The sequence below is a fragment of the Leishmania donovani genome, chromosome 35 (assembly GCF_000227135.1).
Source record: "Leishmania donovani BPK282A1 complete genome, chromosome 35".
NCBI classification, from domain to species: Eukaryota; Euglenozoa; class Kinetoplastea; order Trypanosomatida; family Trypanosomatidae; genus Leishmania; species Leishmania donovani.
In genome coordinates this window covers 1,229,311-1,244,097 of record NC_018262.1, presented here as the reverse complement: position 1 = coordinate 1,244,097, position 14,787 = coordinate 1,229,311, and the positions used below count along the sequence as shown (strand labels likewise).

Genomic DNA, 14,787 nt, shown 5'->3' with positions numbered 1-14,787 from the left:
ACTTGCAGCGGCTCTGGGCGCAGGAGCACGGCACGCAGGCCGGGCCTCAGAGGGCCCTGCCCCGAGGCTGGCCCGCCTCCTCCTCGAGCTCGTGCGGCGTGCGCGGTGGCCGCCCCCTGTTACGCGGGCGACAGAGACGCCGTCGCCACTGCCCTGGAGCGCAGGACGCTGCAGGCGACCCTGCTTGGATCGAGGCATGCGCCCCAGCGGAGGCCCGTCTGGCGCACGAGGCGCGCGGCTCGATTTCGCGGCAGAGGGCGGTGCGCCCTAGACGACCAGAGTGTAGCCGTGGTGCCGCAGAGGTGGGTGAGCTGTGGTTGCGTGTGCGCTCATTCGTTGGCGTGTGCGTGGTAGAACAACACGCTGGTAGCAAGGAAAAACAAACACAACGCAGGTGTGCACATATATACTGTCAAAGGCTGTGCTTGAGAATGCCCTGGCGTCACGCCTCCTTAATTTTGGAGGTGACAAGAAAGGAGAGAAAGAGGAATGAAGGGTATGTGCTCTCGCTGGTGCTTGTGCTGATCTGTGGGGCCTTGGGCTCTTTGTTAACTCAACCCCTTCGAGGATCAGCATCACTGTGAACTGTAGGCGACTGCTGCCTTCGAAGACTAGGGAGGTAGAAGTATCGCGTAGAAACACGGAAAAAAAATACGCACCCCCGTACAGTTCAAGGAGCGCGGGGCGTTTACACCATTCTTCGCGTGAGAGACGTCGGTCGTAGCATGGATTTGCGCACTAAAGGACTTTCACAGGCAATTGTTTCGCATCCGCTATGCGTCGGAGGCGAGGCGCACACTCGCCGTTCTTGTGTAAGACGCAACCCCGGCTGATTGAGGAGGAATCGTGCGGTCGCGTGAACTGCAGCGTCTCCTACGCCAAGCTCGATAAAAGGATTTCGCACGCGTGGGGATTAGTGTGATGTGAAGACGCTGATAGCGCAGCTGTCCACCGAGGACGTTCCACCGAACCATGGGTGGAAGTACGGCTGCATGGTGTTTTTCTTCAATCCAGATAGGCACAAGAGTGAGCCAAACAACGAAAAGGTGATGCCGGGAGTGCTCAAGGCGCAAGATGCAGGAGCAGGAGCCACCTCCGGCGCGAAAGAGTAACAAACAAATCACTAGCAGCTGCTAAGGTTGAGTGCCATCAGTGACTCCCTCGTTGTGGTGCGCTGCGCGCTGCACCTTCTTTCCTCTCTCTATTGCGTATTCATTTGATTTGTGTCAACGGCTTCTGCGTCAACTGCCTGTGTCGCTCGGAGAACCCTCTCACCGCCGAGCAGACGCTGCTGGCCAGCTTTCCGCGCACGATTTCATGCACAGCGTTTGTGTGTGTGTTCTGAGGCGCGCGGATCGCCAACCAATGCAAACTGCACACTTGTTTGCCACCGTTGGAGAGAGGGGTTGAAGAGGAGGTCAGCGCTGATGTGATGTTCGGTTTTTCTCCCGTTAGCTTTCGCGTTCATCACGTTCACCCTCTCAATTAACAACGGGCCACTAAAAGCGGGCAACACACCGAAGCTGCTTACACTCCACGCTTATGTTTTCTTGTCCTCATGGTTATGGGCTGGAATGCGTCTCTCTAGCAACGCGTGCACTCAACTCGTCCTCACCCCCTCTCCATTTGGCAGGATGGGAAAGGGTCTGAGAGATGAAGCAGGCGACCTTCTCGCTGTGTGTACATGGACACGCACAAGCGGCATTGCCTTCGCGTCTCTTTTTCACGCTGGGCACCTCACATTGTAAGAGCGATTACTCCCACGTCCAAACTGCACTGCCTCGACTCTGCTTACCATCCATCTTCTCTGTCTTTCCGCTGCGCTGTCGTCGCCTTACGTATTGTCCTTCCTACTCCCTTTTCGCGGCCATTCGACTGATGGGTGTGCTTGCCGCACATACACAGATGGAGGCATCAGCATCTTTACACTGGACTGGCGGACGAAATGCGCGTGCGCCAGCGTACATCTTCAGTACAAGCACGAAGGGAACAAGCGTGCATACAGATTAGGTGAGGTCGTTGCCATGCTTGGGATTCAGTCGTGGTACACCGCATTGGCGGTTCCCACCATCGTCGTTGGCGTCTTCGTGGCCACTCGCAAGCGCCTAGCGTACCAGTGGAGAGAGGAGCTGATGGATCCGGATGGCACCGCGTACCCGACCATGACGGATGCCGACATGGAATTCTTTCGCCGCGTCGCACCGGCCAGTGCTGTGGCAGCGGCTGAGGCGGTCGCGGCACCGCTGCAGCGGCAGCGAGCCAAACCACAACACACACCTGCAGCCCATGCGGCAACAGAGGGGGCACACGGCGTCGCCCTCACGGCAAAGGAGAACATCGGGGTGTGCGTGCGAAGCAATGTTCTGCCCCCGGAGATGCGAAACGTTTTGCTTAACGAGGTTCAGCGCTGGTCGCAGACGCTCGGCAACACCGTGGATCCGCGCAAGATCCGCGCTGTTGAACGATCAGTGCAACTGGCGATCGCGAGGGAGGCGCTGGAAAGCGGCGAGGTGGACGCGCGCGCCTCGTCCAATCCCAGCGCAGGGTCGTCGACGCCGCTTGACTTTGGATTCCTGAAGCATACGCGGGTCATTGCGGACCATCCCGAGGACATCCAGCTCATGAAGGCACCGTGGGGCTCTGGAGACCGCATTCGCCTCGCGGAAATGCCGGCCTCTCTGCGCTACCTCGTTGAACGTACTCGGCAAACGTTCGAGGGTATAGGCCGGTTGAGGCACGTCTACATTGAGTACTCGCCGACAGGCAAGTTCTACCGAGCACCTCGACCGCCGAAGATGTATGATGGCCACGACTACGTTGTCATCCCACTTCGACGTGACCAGGGTGACACGGTTGTGACGATGAGCCCGGTGCTACGCTCGCGAGTGAGTGATTTGCGCGAGGTTGTGCAGAACTCGTGGACCAATCGAGACGTGGATGTGCTGCTGCCGAGCGGGTGTATGCTGCGTGTGTATGGCACCGCGCGGTATGAGTGGGGATGGGGGATTCGACCGGGGCCCACGTGGTTTGGGAGTCGGCTGAATCCACTCAGTCCTGCAAAGGCGGCCAGATTGGACGTGGACCCTTGCGCTGGACTCTTGTACCGGTTGAGGCACAGACTACAGGCGTACCTAGGGATGCAGCAGGCCTCTATAGCCCTCCACCCACCAAGCTGTAGTGCCCCGACCGACGCGGCGCTGGTCGTGCTGCACTATGAAGGGCCTCGCTCGTCCACAAAGCAGCGCTCCCTCTTGCTGGAGCCAGAGATCTGGACCTTTGGCCGCGCACCGTCTGTCGAGTCTTTTGAAACGTGGACCGAAGATCGCCCCACAGCCGACGCCGTTGGTGAGGAGGGTCTCCTATGGTTTATGACGCGCAACTACTTGGATATGCTCACGGTGAGCTAGCTGTACACCCCAAAGGATTTTCAGAACGTTAGTACGACGATGATAGCACGCTAGCGGCGAATATCGACGATCCCCCGTGGGTGGCGGCGGTTGGCTAGTACATATGCGCATTTTGTGTGAGAGCGCGTGTGCGAAGTCTGCAGAGAACTGGAAAAAAAAAGACTTTATTCCTGTCGCTCAATTTGTCTTCGAGCCGGTGGAGCGGCTGACGGCTGCCTGCGGCAACAGGGAAGAGAAATGGACCGCACTCCGCCAGGAGCGAAAGCTCCGCCGCGAATGAGCGGCCGTAAGGCGGTGGTAACACTGCAGTCGCCTCTGAACTGCTTCGCCCGTGTCTTCTATGGAGCACGTGCACAGGCAACGAAACAAGGTCGACAAAAAAATGCGCGATGCTCTTCGCGCACTGCCCGAGCATTTTTTTGTGTGCTTTGCGTTGCGGTTCTTCTCGTCGCCTTGACTGTTGTCCTGTGCGCTACTCGATATCTCTGTCTGCCCCTTCATGCGCTTTCTTGCTTCCCTCAACACCAACGTCGATGCAGCTGGTGCTCGTCGTGGAAAACATATTCATCGCGACCACCCTCACACGCCTAACCCCCAACGTACGCACACACAGGTACTAATTCAACGGTTGAGTGCGCGAGCGTGTGTCTAGCAGGCGCACTCGACTGGAGCGGCGACCGCATAATCATTCCGTTTGTTCCGGCTTCTTCGTTTGGTTTCTGGTTAAGGTAAAGTCGCACCTTTCCCACCGCTGCCACAGCGGTAGCTCCAGCATATCCTTTTCTGGCTGGCAGCCGTTCACCACCGACTGGGCTTACGCTGCTCTCTAAAGCATCTTCTGTCCCTCTCACTGTGCACTGCTCTCTTCACCTTGTCTTTTGTCGGACCTTTCTCCGCGCTGTCTGAGCTCTGCACTCCTTTTCGCCGCGAAACACTTAAGCGAGCGCGCATACACTGAGGAAGTACGCTTCTCATCTCGAATCCTACTTTTTTTTTGTCTTTTTGTTTCTGCTCTTCCTCTGTGTCAACCGTCTTCGCATCGGTTTCACGGGAAGAAGTGTCGCGTGACTCTTGGCGGAGAGACAGAGAGGGTGGAGGGTGGGGGGGGGTGGAGTGAAGCCGTCTTTCCTTTTTTTCTCACCTCAAATCCCACCTCCTACGGCATTTTGTTTCTGTGCTTGTGTATGTTGTCATTGCCGCTGTCGTCGTTGCTGCTGCGGGGTGTCTCTGACGTGCGCGCCTGGTTTCGTGCTTGCGCCGTTTTTCTTCGCCCTTTTGCTTGTGCTCTGTTGTTGTTTCGTGAGACCCTTGCCGGGCATTCTTTTCCCTTCGCTTCTCCTCTTATTGATCCGTTACCTGCCTCTCTCACCCCCTGCCTCTTGTGTGCATGTGCGTGTGCGTGCCTATATATCACCTCCCTTTTCGTTCTGTGGTGTGTTTGCGTTGCTTCTGCGTTTCTTTGTCACGCCCCTTCGAAGCCTATAAGGACTACGGGGATCTCCCTCTTTCCCCTCTCTCGCTCTCCATTACACCCCCTTAGTTGTTTCCCCTGTGCGTGTGTATCGGACGACACGGCCAGCCTCATCGTCCATTGGCATTCACCTCAGCATCATTCCGCTTCAGCCCCCAGCTCGCTTCCCCATCCTCCGTTCTCGCCGAGTAAGAGTAACTTCTATAATCAGAAAGAGCGACTGAGAAAGCGTTGACAGAATTCATAAAACCAACAAAAAAGAGGGTCGAAAGAGAAGAGTGCGCGCGCAGTGTGCGAAGCGAAGTGGAGACGCGGACATATCCGCTGAAGCTGCTCTTCTTCTCTCGCCGTGTGCTCGCTTGCCCGTCTCTTCCTCGCTCTCTCCCTCTTTTTCCATCTCCTGCTTGGGTTTTTCCCCAGTATCTTTCCGCCCACACTTCTTTCGCTTTCCTCTATAAGGGCGTGCCACCATTGTGTGTGTGTGTGTGGGCTCGCTGTCGTCTTTGCTTCGTGCGTGTCTCTGCGTGCCGGTAGATCTGTGAAAAGGGGAGAAGGAAGTGTTGTCTGAAGCACGAGGAGACAACCCTGCGCCTATTACCATCTGAGACGCGATAAGGACGCTCCTTGTTGACCTTGCCACCGCACTGCTCTCTCTCTCTCTATTTGCCGTTTTTAAGCCGGCTCACAGAAAGATGAGGGCTTTTCAGCTTTACACCTGTGCTGCGTTCCGTGGGCTTTTGCGGAGTACTGTGGCTACACCAGCACGCACGATCTCGCAGAGCACGCCGTTGTCGTCGAGCACGCATGACGTCGATGGAAGCAGCAGCAGCGGTGGTGCCGCTAGTACCAGCCCGGCAAGGACTTCTTGGTCGCACGTGTCGTCACGCTTCTCCTCCTTTCCTGTGACCGGCGACTGCGCTGCCATTCTGAAGTATCCATACAAGGTAATCAGCACCGAGCAGGAACTGAAAGAAGCCGTTGGGGTGTTGCAGCGCAGTCGGCAGATCGCCATCGACGTCGAGGCTTTCTGCACCCCAGAGGCAATCAAGACGCCTCAGCTTGGTCGTGTCTCGCTTGTGCAGACCTGCAGTGACGTGGTACCGGTCGTGTTCTTGTTTGACGTTCTCTCTTTGTCAGTGCCGGTCTTCATGCAGGCTCTCCGGCCCGTGTTCCATGACGAGACAATTCGAAAGCTCTTCTTCGACTGCCGACGCGACATCGAAGCACTGAGCACGCAGATGGACTTGACCCCGAGGCGTGTGCTGGATTTGCAGCTCCTTTTTACCGCCGTGCAGTGGAAGCTGCGCAGCGTGAACCGGCGATCTGGCATGACGTACGTGCTTAAGAGTGTCGCCGGTATCCACCGGCAGGAGGGCGACTCTGCCGTGCAGACAGCCATGATGGTTGGCGACCGCCCTGTTTGGGATACGCGACCGCTTCCGGAGCACTTCCTCGAGTACGCCGCCGACGATGTTCGGCACATCCACCTCCTCTCCACGTACTTTCCGTCTCTGACGCAGCAGGTGTCGGAGGCAGCGGTGGAGCGGCTGACGGCGCAATACGTCGAGCACTACGGCATCGGACATGCGGTGACAGAAGAGGCCGACGCCCAGCCAGCTCAGGTGAACACGGCCTGGCTGGAGCGGTACATCGGGCCCGGCGGGGTCTGCAGTTTCTGTGGTAGCAAGGGGCACACGGAGACGGAGTGCTTCCGCAAGCTGAACGGCAACATGCGCTGCTCCTTCTGCGGCGGTACGGGCCACACGGCGCGTAATTGCTTCCAGAAGCACCCCGAGCTGCTCAAGTGCGACCGCTGCGGCCAGCTAGGGCACAGTACCGCCAACTGCTTCCGTGCGAACCCGTGCAAGCACTGCGGAGGCAACCACCGAAGTGAGAACTGCCACTACCGCGCGCATATTGCGAATGCGTGAGCTGCCTCCGAGAGGCAGAGAGTCGCATCATTGCAAGACGCAAGGCAGCACGGGTGTGTGGAGGCGCGTGCCAGCTTTTTTTTTAGAGGGGCTGAGCGCGTACCTTGTCCCGGAAGCGTTCTTTTCTGTGTTGCGGCACGATTCCCCTCCCGTCATAATACGATGTAGCAGATGAACTCCGTTCAAGCTGTATCTGCTCGCGATGACTGGTTGTGATCACCATCGCCGGCCTGCTTTTCTTTTTTTTTCTTTGTTTTGTATACCTTGCTTGACAGTGTTTGACCTGTCTCATTCTGGCACAGAAGGAAGTCAACCTGCCACGGGGACAAAGCCCCAAGGGGAAGGGGAAGGAAGGGCGATGGTGGTTGATGGTGGTTGATGGCGGGTGCGCAGACGGACTTGAGCGGTGCGTGGGCAGCGGTGAGCGCCGTCAAGGGCTTTCTTTCCACCCCATCTCGTTTGTCCTCTCGGTTTCTCCTCTCCACGTTCTCCGTTCTCTCAACACTCTCGGGAAGTCTTATCCCACTCCGGCAATCTCGAGCATGCACTTTTTTCAGTTTGTCTTTTCCTTATAATCTTGCACTTTCGGGCTGAGGGGTGCATGATCATGGTGATGGTACAAAGGGTGCGAGGGTTGGTGTAGTTCCTGTGAGGAAGGGAGACGGACATATACACTCCGACGTCATGCCTGCGCTTCTTTCTCGTACTCACTTGTCGCACATCCACATAGACGTTCCAGAAAAAGAAAATCAGACGGCTGTCTTCTGCTCAAATCAAGCAGCGGCAGGACGGTCGAGGGTGATTGTGTCAACGCGTGTCTGTGCGGAACTGTCCCTGTGGTTGGATGGAGGGCAGAAACATCTCCCTCCCTTCCCCCTGCGCCTTTCTCACCCCTTACGAAGAGGTGAGGCTGGGCAGCGCATTTGCTGGTCTCCGTATCTCTCGTGAAGTTGGGCAGCCCCTCCGCTTGCTTCTGTTGGCCTACACAGTATGGCCTTCTCCCCCTTCCGAGTCCCACTCACACCCCGCACGACTCGTGTGGGCGCACTTGTGCTTTGATCGCCGCTAGTGAGTTGGTTCGGGTAGCGTACGTGGAGGATATGAGACGACTGTAGATCTCTCTCTGACATGCAAGCAACCAGCTCAGTGTGAGCAGCATCTCTTGCTGGACGGCTGCTGCTCGTGTACTGCTAAAGCTTCACTGTGCACTCTCACCCGTGATGTGCAGCAGCGTACTTGCCGCGATATGCGACAAAAAAAAGAAGGAGGAAAACAGTCTCCTTTCCTCCGTGATCTTGAGAAGAAGCAGAGGAGCGAAAATCAAAGCACGCCGAACCGGATGCCCGCTTCACCGTGCATAAGATGTGAAATTGCTCTGCGCCAACTCTGAACCCTCTTACCCGTGTCTAACACTCTCCATTCGGCTCTCTCCCTCTTGCGTCGCCGAGTGTCACTCCATGATTTCGCTGCACGGCACAAAAGAAAACAACCGCGAAAAAGGCCTTTTTTTGTTGTTGTTTTTCTCCCCTCTCTCCCTCTCACCCCCAGGTCCTCAGCGATTGAAGCGTCTCATACGTACGCGCACACGCATACACACACATACCCAAATTCAGCAACAGGTCACACCGCACACGCCCCAGTGGGTTTTTGTGTGTCAGCGTCCCTGTTGCGCCCAGCCTGCCAGCACATCAGCAACAGCCGCAGCGGCAGCGGTCTTCACGCCGACATATTCACTCCCGTGCATCCATCGCTCTTTTTTTGGACGAAGTCGCCCCACCCTCCCTCCCTTCTCTCACACGCAGGCACACACCTCCTCATTTCTCGTCTCCTCTCGATTGTTCCTCCTCCTCCCTTCTTTGTTTCTCTCTCCCTCTCTGTCTCGTCTCACTCAGTTCCTTTTTCTTTGCGTTATTGATAGCTTGAATCTAAGCGTGTTCTCGTGCACTTTTTATCTGCGCGTGTGTGTGTGTGCGCGCGCACGCGCTGCCGTTGCCACTATCACAGACGCGCACCGCCGTTTGCCACGCGTGTGTGTGTGTGTGCTGCGTGTGACGGCTAAGGCTGTTTTTTCTTTTTTTTTGCTTTTCTGGTAAGAGGAGGAGGATACGGCAGCCCTCTACGTTTTAGATATTGCCGGTGCTGAACGGCGAAACGGTGGCGAGACGCGTGGTGGTTTCACACCGACAGAAACCAAAGGAGACCACTCGACAAAGGAGGGAGAGAGAAGGACAGAACGCGACGCGCTTCTGAGTCGTGGCCGCTTCTCGCATCTGGCGTTCTCGCCTTTCACAAGATTCACATCAACGTCTATTTTACCCCCCCCCCCTCTCCTCGCGCTGTTTGGACCCGCTGTGCGGTCGCTTAGAAAGACGCCGACGTGTACACTCTCTCGTCGCGATCTCTCTCTGGATTTCTATAGAGCCTTGCCATTGGCCATGCTCCGCTATCTCTCCGCGTCGACCGCGCGCAGAGCTTGCGCCTGGAGTGCGGGCGCGTCGCTTTCTGCCGCACCTGGCGCCGCCAGCACCTTCTGTTCCTCCACAACCCCTGCCCGTTTGTACTCGAGTGGCAACAAGGACTACTACAAGATGCTCGGCGTCGACCGAAACGCCGACTTGAAGGAGATTAAGAAAGCTTACCGGAAGCGCGCGTTGGAGACCCACCCTGATCAAGGCGGTAACAAGGAGGAATTTGCAGAGGTGGCCGAGGCCTACGAGGTGCTTAGTAACCCCGAGAAGAGGAAGGTGTACGACCAGTACGGATCCGAGGCGGCCACGAACCCGAGCATGGGCGGCGCAGGCATGGGTGGCTTTGGCGCCGGTGGCCGCTCTGCTGAGGACATCTTTGCCGAGTTTTTCCGCGGGGGAATGGGTGGGATGGGCGGGTTTGGCGACATGTTTGGCGGCGGCCCCGGTGGCCGTCAGGGGACGCCCACACTCCAGCCGCTGGAGGTGCGGACGCGGTTGACGCTGGAAGACGTGTACAAGGGCGTGACCAAGACGATGCGCGTGAACCGCCCGCAGGTGTGCGCGGATTGCACTGGCTTCGGCACCAAAAGCAAGACCGAGAAACCTAAGTGCACCCAGTGCAACGGCTCCGGACACGTTGTGCAACAGCACCGGATGGGTCCCGGCATGGTGCAGCAGACGATCTCTGAGTGCCCGCGGTGCCGCGGCACCGGTACCGTGGCGAAACCGGAGGACCAATGCCACAAGTGTCACGGCAAGGGCTACCGCACCGTATCGCAGGACGTCACCATTGAAATCCCAGCCGGGGTGCCGTCGAATGTGACACTTGTAGTGCGCGGCGAGGGCGGCACGATCCCTGGCGCGCCGCCAGCGGACATGCACTTGCACGTCGAGCTAAGTCCTCACCGTGTCTTTCAGCGTCGCGGCAACGACCTCATTGTTGACAAGGACGTGACGCTGGAGGAGGCGCTTCTGGGGTTGCACATGCCGCTGAAGTTGCTCGACGGCCGCACCGTCAACGTGGAAACATCGGCCGATCAGATTTTGAAGCCAGAAGGGGTGATCAAGGTTACGGGAGAGGGCTTGCCTGGCACCTCCGGCGAGCGCGGTGATGTCTATATCTTCACGCACCTCAAGATGCCCAACAAGCTGAGCGATGAGCAGAAGGCGCACATCAAGAAGGCGTTCGGCAAACCTGAAAAGGACGCTGACGCGTCGCCCGGCAACACTGTGAGGGCACGGGTGTTGCGCGAGTCTCGCGAGCAGCTGGAGGAGCAGAAGCGTAGCCTGTGGGCCTCGCAAGAGAGTGGTGGCTACAGCGGCGGCGGCGGTGGCAACTCTCGCCGCCCGGCGGGAAGCACGCATGGTAGTGGCGCGCAGCAGGTGGAGTGTGCGACGCAGTAGTGACCTTTTTTTCCTCCTTGTTTGCACGAGTCTTTCAGAAGGTCCTCCGTTTCGAGACCAGTGACGAAGGGAGGATGACAGTGAGGGAGTGAGACTGAGAAGCGCAACAGCGTACCCATGGCGCTCTCCACTCGAAGAGTAACGGGCAATAGGCGGAATGGCTTGTTTGTGTGAGTGTCTGGCACACTTGGCTTATGCCTACCGTTCCCGGCCGGTGCTGCCGTGCACTGGGGGTTCTCTTCTCCGCTTTCATTGACATCTTTGCTGTGGGCGATTCCGTTCCCCTTCGCCATCACTTACACGCCCGCTGCCTCTGTGTGCACGTGCGCGGTTGGCTGCGCGTCCGCTCGGACGCAATCGTGCCCTCTGCGTGTCAGGGGCTCCAGGTCTCGTGTTCTCTTTGCTCGTCACGTCTGTTACAGCGAACGGTGTAATCCATCGCTGCGTTCCCATTTGTCATCGTTTTTAACGCGTTGTGGGTGTTGCGTGCGCCTGTTTTTGGTCGCTGTTCTTCTTGACGCCTTTTGTTTTGGGTGGTTTCTTCTGTTCTCTCCCGTTTCCTTTCCTGTTCTCTCTTCCAAAATCCTGCAAAGGACAAGGCCTGCCACATGCGTATCTACCGCTTACTCGCCACCACGACAGACCTTCACATCTATTACCTAAGCATCTTCTCGTAATGTGCAGAAAAAAGGAGCCAAAAACAAACAAAGGCAGCGAAGCCACGTGAGCGCGCTTGTGTGTGTGTGTGTGTGCGGGTGCGGGTGCGGTTCGCCGGCATGTAGCCGAATCATAGGGAAGGGGGAGGGGTATGAGAGAGAGGATGACAGATCCAGTGACAGAGGAGCCGGGTGGTGTCCCGGCCGCCTTCTCCCCCTCCCTCGTCTGCGGTCATACCCTCCCCCCACCCCCCAGCTGAGGCGCGAACTGGGGGTGTGGCTTTCCTTTTCTGAGACATGGTCTTGATGTGGTTGTGCGCGGAGAGGTAAAATGTGCTGGTGCTTCTCCGCCTGCCTCGCACTACACACAACTTTTGTTTCATTTCTTTCCTCCTCTTTCTTTGACAAGCCCGCTCAGCTGCTCGCAATGCTGTAGCGCAGCGCTCTGCGGGCGCCATCGAATATCTCTGCCTTATGGGCCACCTCCGTCCTTTCTCTGGCCCCGCACCTCTTCCCTCTTGCCGAGCTCCCTCTCTGGTTTCCGTCGCACCCCGTCCTCTGACAAAGGGGAAAAGTGGGAGGAGAGGGTAAAGGCACCCATATTCAGTTCTGCGCTGAGGCTCTCGGTGCGGTGTGCCGCAGCGTCGCGACAGGCGATGGCGTCCACCTGAAGGGTCGACAAAAGCGGTGTAGATGCGACACCACCTGCTCGCTCGTGCCGCAGCTCGACGTTGCTCACTGAGTATGCATCGCCCGGACGTCTTCTTAGTCGGCGCAAAGGTCTTCTGCAGGTGCACTTCTCGGGCCCGTCTGGTCTCTGTCAATTTCTTTGTCGAGGTGTTCGTGATTGCGAGTGGAAGTGTACGCAGTGAAGCTGATGCTGCTGACGCACGGGCTTGATTCCACAGTGAGCAACGGCGTCAACGGTACAAAAGCCTCCGAGGCGGTGAGGAAACCGTCCGCAAGCTCTGCCCTTTCGGTCCCGATGACGACGACTGGGACCTGCACATGCTTTTCGTCGTCTGGCACCGCGGTTCCGAGCAAAGTGCTCTGGGGTGTCCCTTGCAAGAGATGCTTACTGGCTTGTTGGTCGCCGTTGCGCATGTGCGACGACCCTCCGGCCACGCGGGTGACGACTCGGTGGCCGGCTGACTTGCTGCACAGCAAGCCCAAGAAGTCAAGCCTGTATGTGCCGGTGAGTCAGGGGATGGAGGCTGCAATCTTTGTCACGCGTGGGAAGATCCTGCAGCCTCGACCAGGTAGTAAGGGCAAGCGCACAGGACCCCGTCGCCACCGGCGGCAGCCAGTGCGGCCACCCCCGCGCTGAAGGACGACAAGCGTAAAGGGACAGAAAAGCGGATCGTCTGCAGGGACGCAGAGGTGGGTTCGGCTCAGACGGGTGATGCCGGTACAAGTCACTTTGCCTCATCACACGAACGTCAGCCGCGGCGGGCGCCGCGCATTCATCGGCGGCGGCGACGCCAACGGAGTGGTTCGCAACTTTGTAAGCGACTACGATGCCCGCCACAGTTGCCACCAAGCGTCCTCTCGTGTTGGCCGACACATAGAGGAATGACAGAACTCACTGCCGACGGCGCACCTGGATTTGACTGTGTGAACCATCGCAAGCGTTTGTGGCCGCCTCTTCGAGTGGGAACGGATCCCCTTATCGGGGGCGTCCACGACTGCGTCAGGCGAAGTAGTAGAGTCGCCGGCTCAGTGGGAAGAGAAGCACGGTCTCAACGCCGCCGGGGGCCATGAGCTGCGCCAGAACACTGGAGTGGCGCTAGCAGAGCCGTGTCGTGCCTGCATGCATCTCCGACCTCATCTGCGTGAGCTATAATGTCAAGTCGCTCACATATGACGTGCACATCTTCAAGGGGGCCATGTGCGTGTCGAGTGTATACACCTTTGACTTTGTGTTATGGTGCCGTTCTCGTCGCAACCGTGCTGCACCTCCATTCCCTCGCGCTCTCTGCCTTTGCGTGACTTTCTGATACTTCCTCTCGATCTCTCGGGCACTGGAAAGCCCACGTACGGCCGCGCTCCGCCGTCCTTCTTTGCTAAGATGCGTGGGACACAGCACACGGCCGCGCCGGCCTCAAGGTCTCGCCGCTCGCGGAAGAAAGTCATGCACAAGGCTCACGCGTTGAGCTGCGTCGCTGCAGGTGTTTCCAGTCCCTTTTCGTGTGCCGAACACTTTTCTTTGGATTGCCCGCTCGGCAGGTGTCTGGCGCTACGGTGATCAGGATCAAATCCTGCCCGGTGACACTGAGACGTCCGGCTTGAAAGTCATAAAGCAGCAGCCACACGGCGCGCTGCTCACTGCACTTGAGGCATCGAGGGCTGCACCACGCGATGGTTCAGGATGGAAAGGGAGCGGCTCGCGTGTCAGTGAGCGATTTCGGCGATACCGTTGTGCCGTTAACTGCCGATGTCGGGTCTTGTTCTCTTCGTCGCGCCACTCTCCGCAGCGGTGGAGCTGCCGGCCCATGCTCAGCAGCGCCACGTCGCATTCGAGTTTTACCTCACGTTCCTCATGATGGAAGCTCGAAATCTCGATGGGATACCAGCGTCGCTTGCGGAAAAAAAAATGCGCACAGAAACAGCGAGCTGGACTGGCTTGCTGACAGCGATGACCAGTGCGCATTTTCTGCCCCGGGCACCAGTGGCCCAGTCGCAAAAGGTATGAGTGCAGCCTTTCCCGGTGAGACAAAGTGTTAAGTGGGCGGCCTAAGTATTCGCGCAGCCACTGTCTGCACGCATTCCCGCGAACGCGCTCATCGACGGTGCCGTGAGGTGTCTCATCGACGCACAGGGAAAAGGCGGTGGCTGAGCCCAGTGAGACCTCACAAGACACAGATGAGAGTCCAGGTCACTCGCGAAAAAAAAAAAAGAAAACGCTAAGTGCTCTAGTGGGCTCACGATATGAAGCGCCCTCGAGCAGCAGGTTCTCTGCTAGCGGTGAGTGAGAACAACACACGTGTGCGCCTGCCTCTATGAGGGTGCCTCTACCGCGTGGCGTAGTTAGAGATGGAGGCGCGTTGGCCGTCCCAGTCGCACGGCTGCTCGCCTACTTCACCAATCACGCAAAACGCAGTGAAAAAAAAAAACGACAACTGCCAGGCAGTGGTGTTCCTTCCCTTCCTCTCCCCTTCTCTTCGTACTCATGCAAAAGAAGTAGTGTTTTGTGCGAGAGCGGACTCAGTCGCAAGAACGTAACGGATATCACCTATTGGTGCCCTGCCTCCGCGCAACCGCGAATCGGTGTTCTTCACCGTCGTGGTACAGGCGGATACGGCTCTCTGTCCATCGCCTCCTTCCTGCCACCGCAGCTTTCCAGACACCAACGCGGAGAGCTGGACGGGAGAAAATAAGGGATACTCGATCGCGTACAGGTATCAGGGATATGTTGACTCCCCGACTTGAGCGCACCCTTTGCTGAATCTT

General features: G+C 57.8%; 3 protein-coding genes across 3 annotated transcripts; all 3 read left to right on the top strand.

The window, feature by feature from the left end:
• Positions 1–2,024: 2,024 nt before the first annotated feature.
• On the top strand, positions 2,025–3,407 carry LDBPK_353050 (hypothetical protein, conserved; the record flags this gene model as incomplete). The annotated part of the gene is made up of 1 exon (XM_003864836.1): positions 2,025–3,407. The coding sequence occupies one exon, from the start codon at positions 2,025–2,027 to the stop codon at positions 3,405–3,407; it is 1,383 nt and encodes a 460-aa protein (XP_003864884.1).
• Positions 3,408–5,570: 2,163 nt separating this feature from the next.
• On the top strand, positions 5,571–6,809 carry LDBPK_353040 (hypothetical protein, conserved; the record flags this gene model as incomplete). The annotated part of the gene is made up of 1 exon (XM_003864835.1): positions 5,571–6,809. The coding sequence occupies one exon, from the start codon at positions 5,571–5,573 to the stop codon at positions 6,807–6,809; it is 1,239 nt and encodes a 412-aa protein (XP_003864883.1).
• Positions 6,810–9,244: 2,435 nt separating this feature from the next.
• Positions 9,245–10,681, top strand: LDBPK_353030 (chaperone protein DNAj, putative; the record flags this gene model as incomplete). Its single annotated transcript, XM_003864834.1, has 1 exon — positions 9,245–10,681. The coding sequence occupies one exon, from the start codon at positions 9,245–9,247 to the stop codon at positions 10,679–10,681; it is 1,437 nt and encodes a 478-aa protein (XP_003864882.1).
• Positions 10,682–14,787: the final 4,106 nt, after the last annotated feature.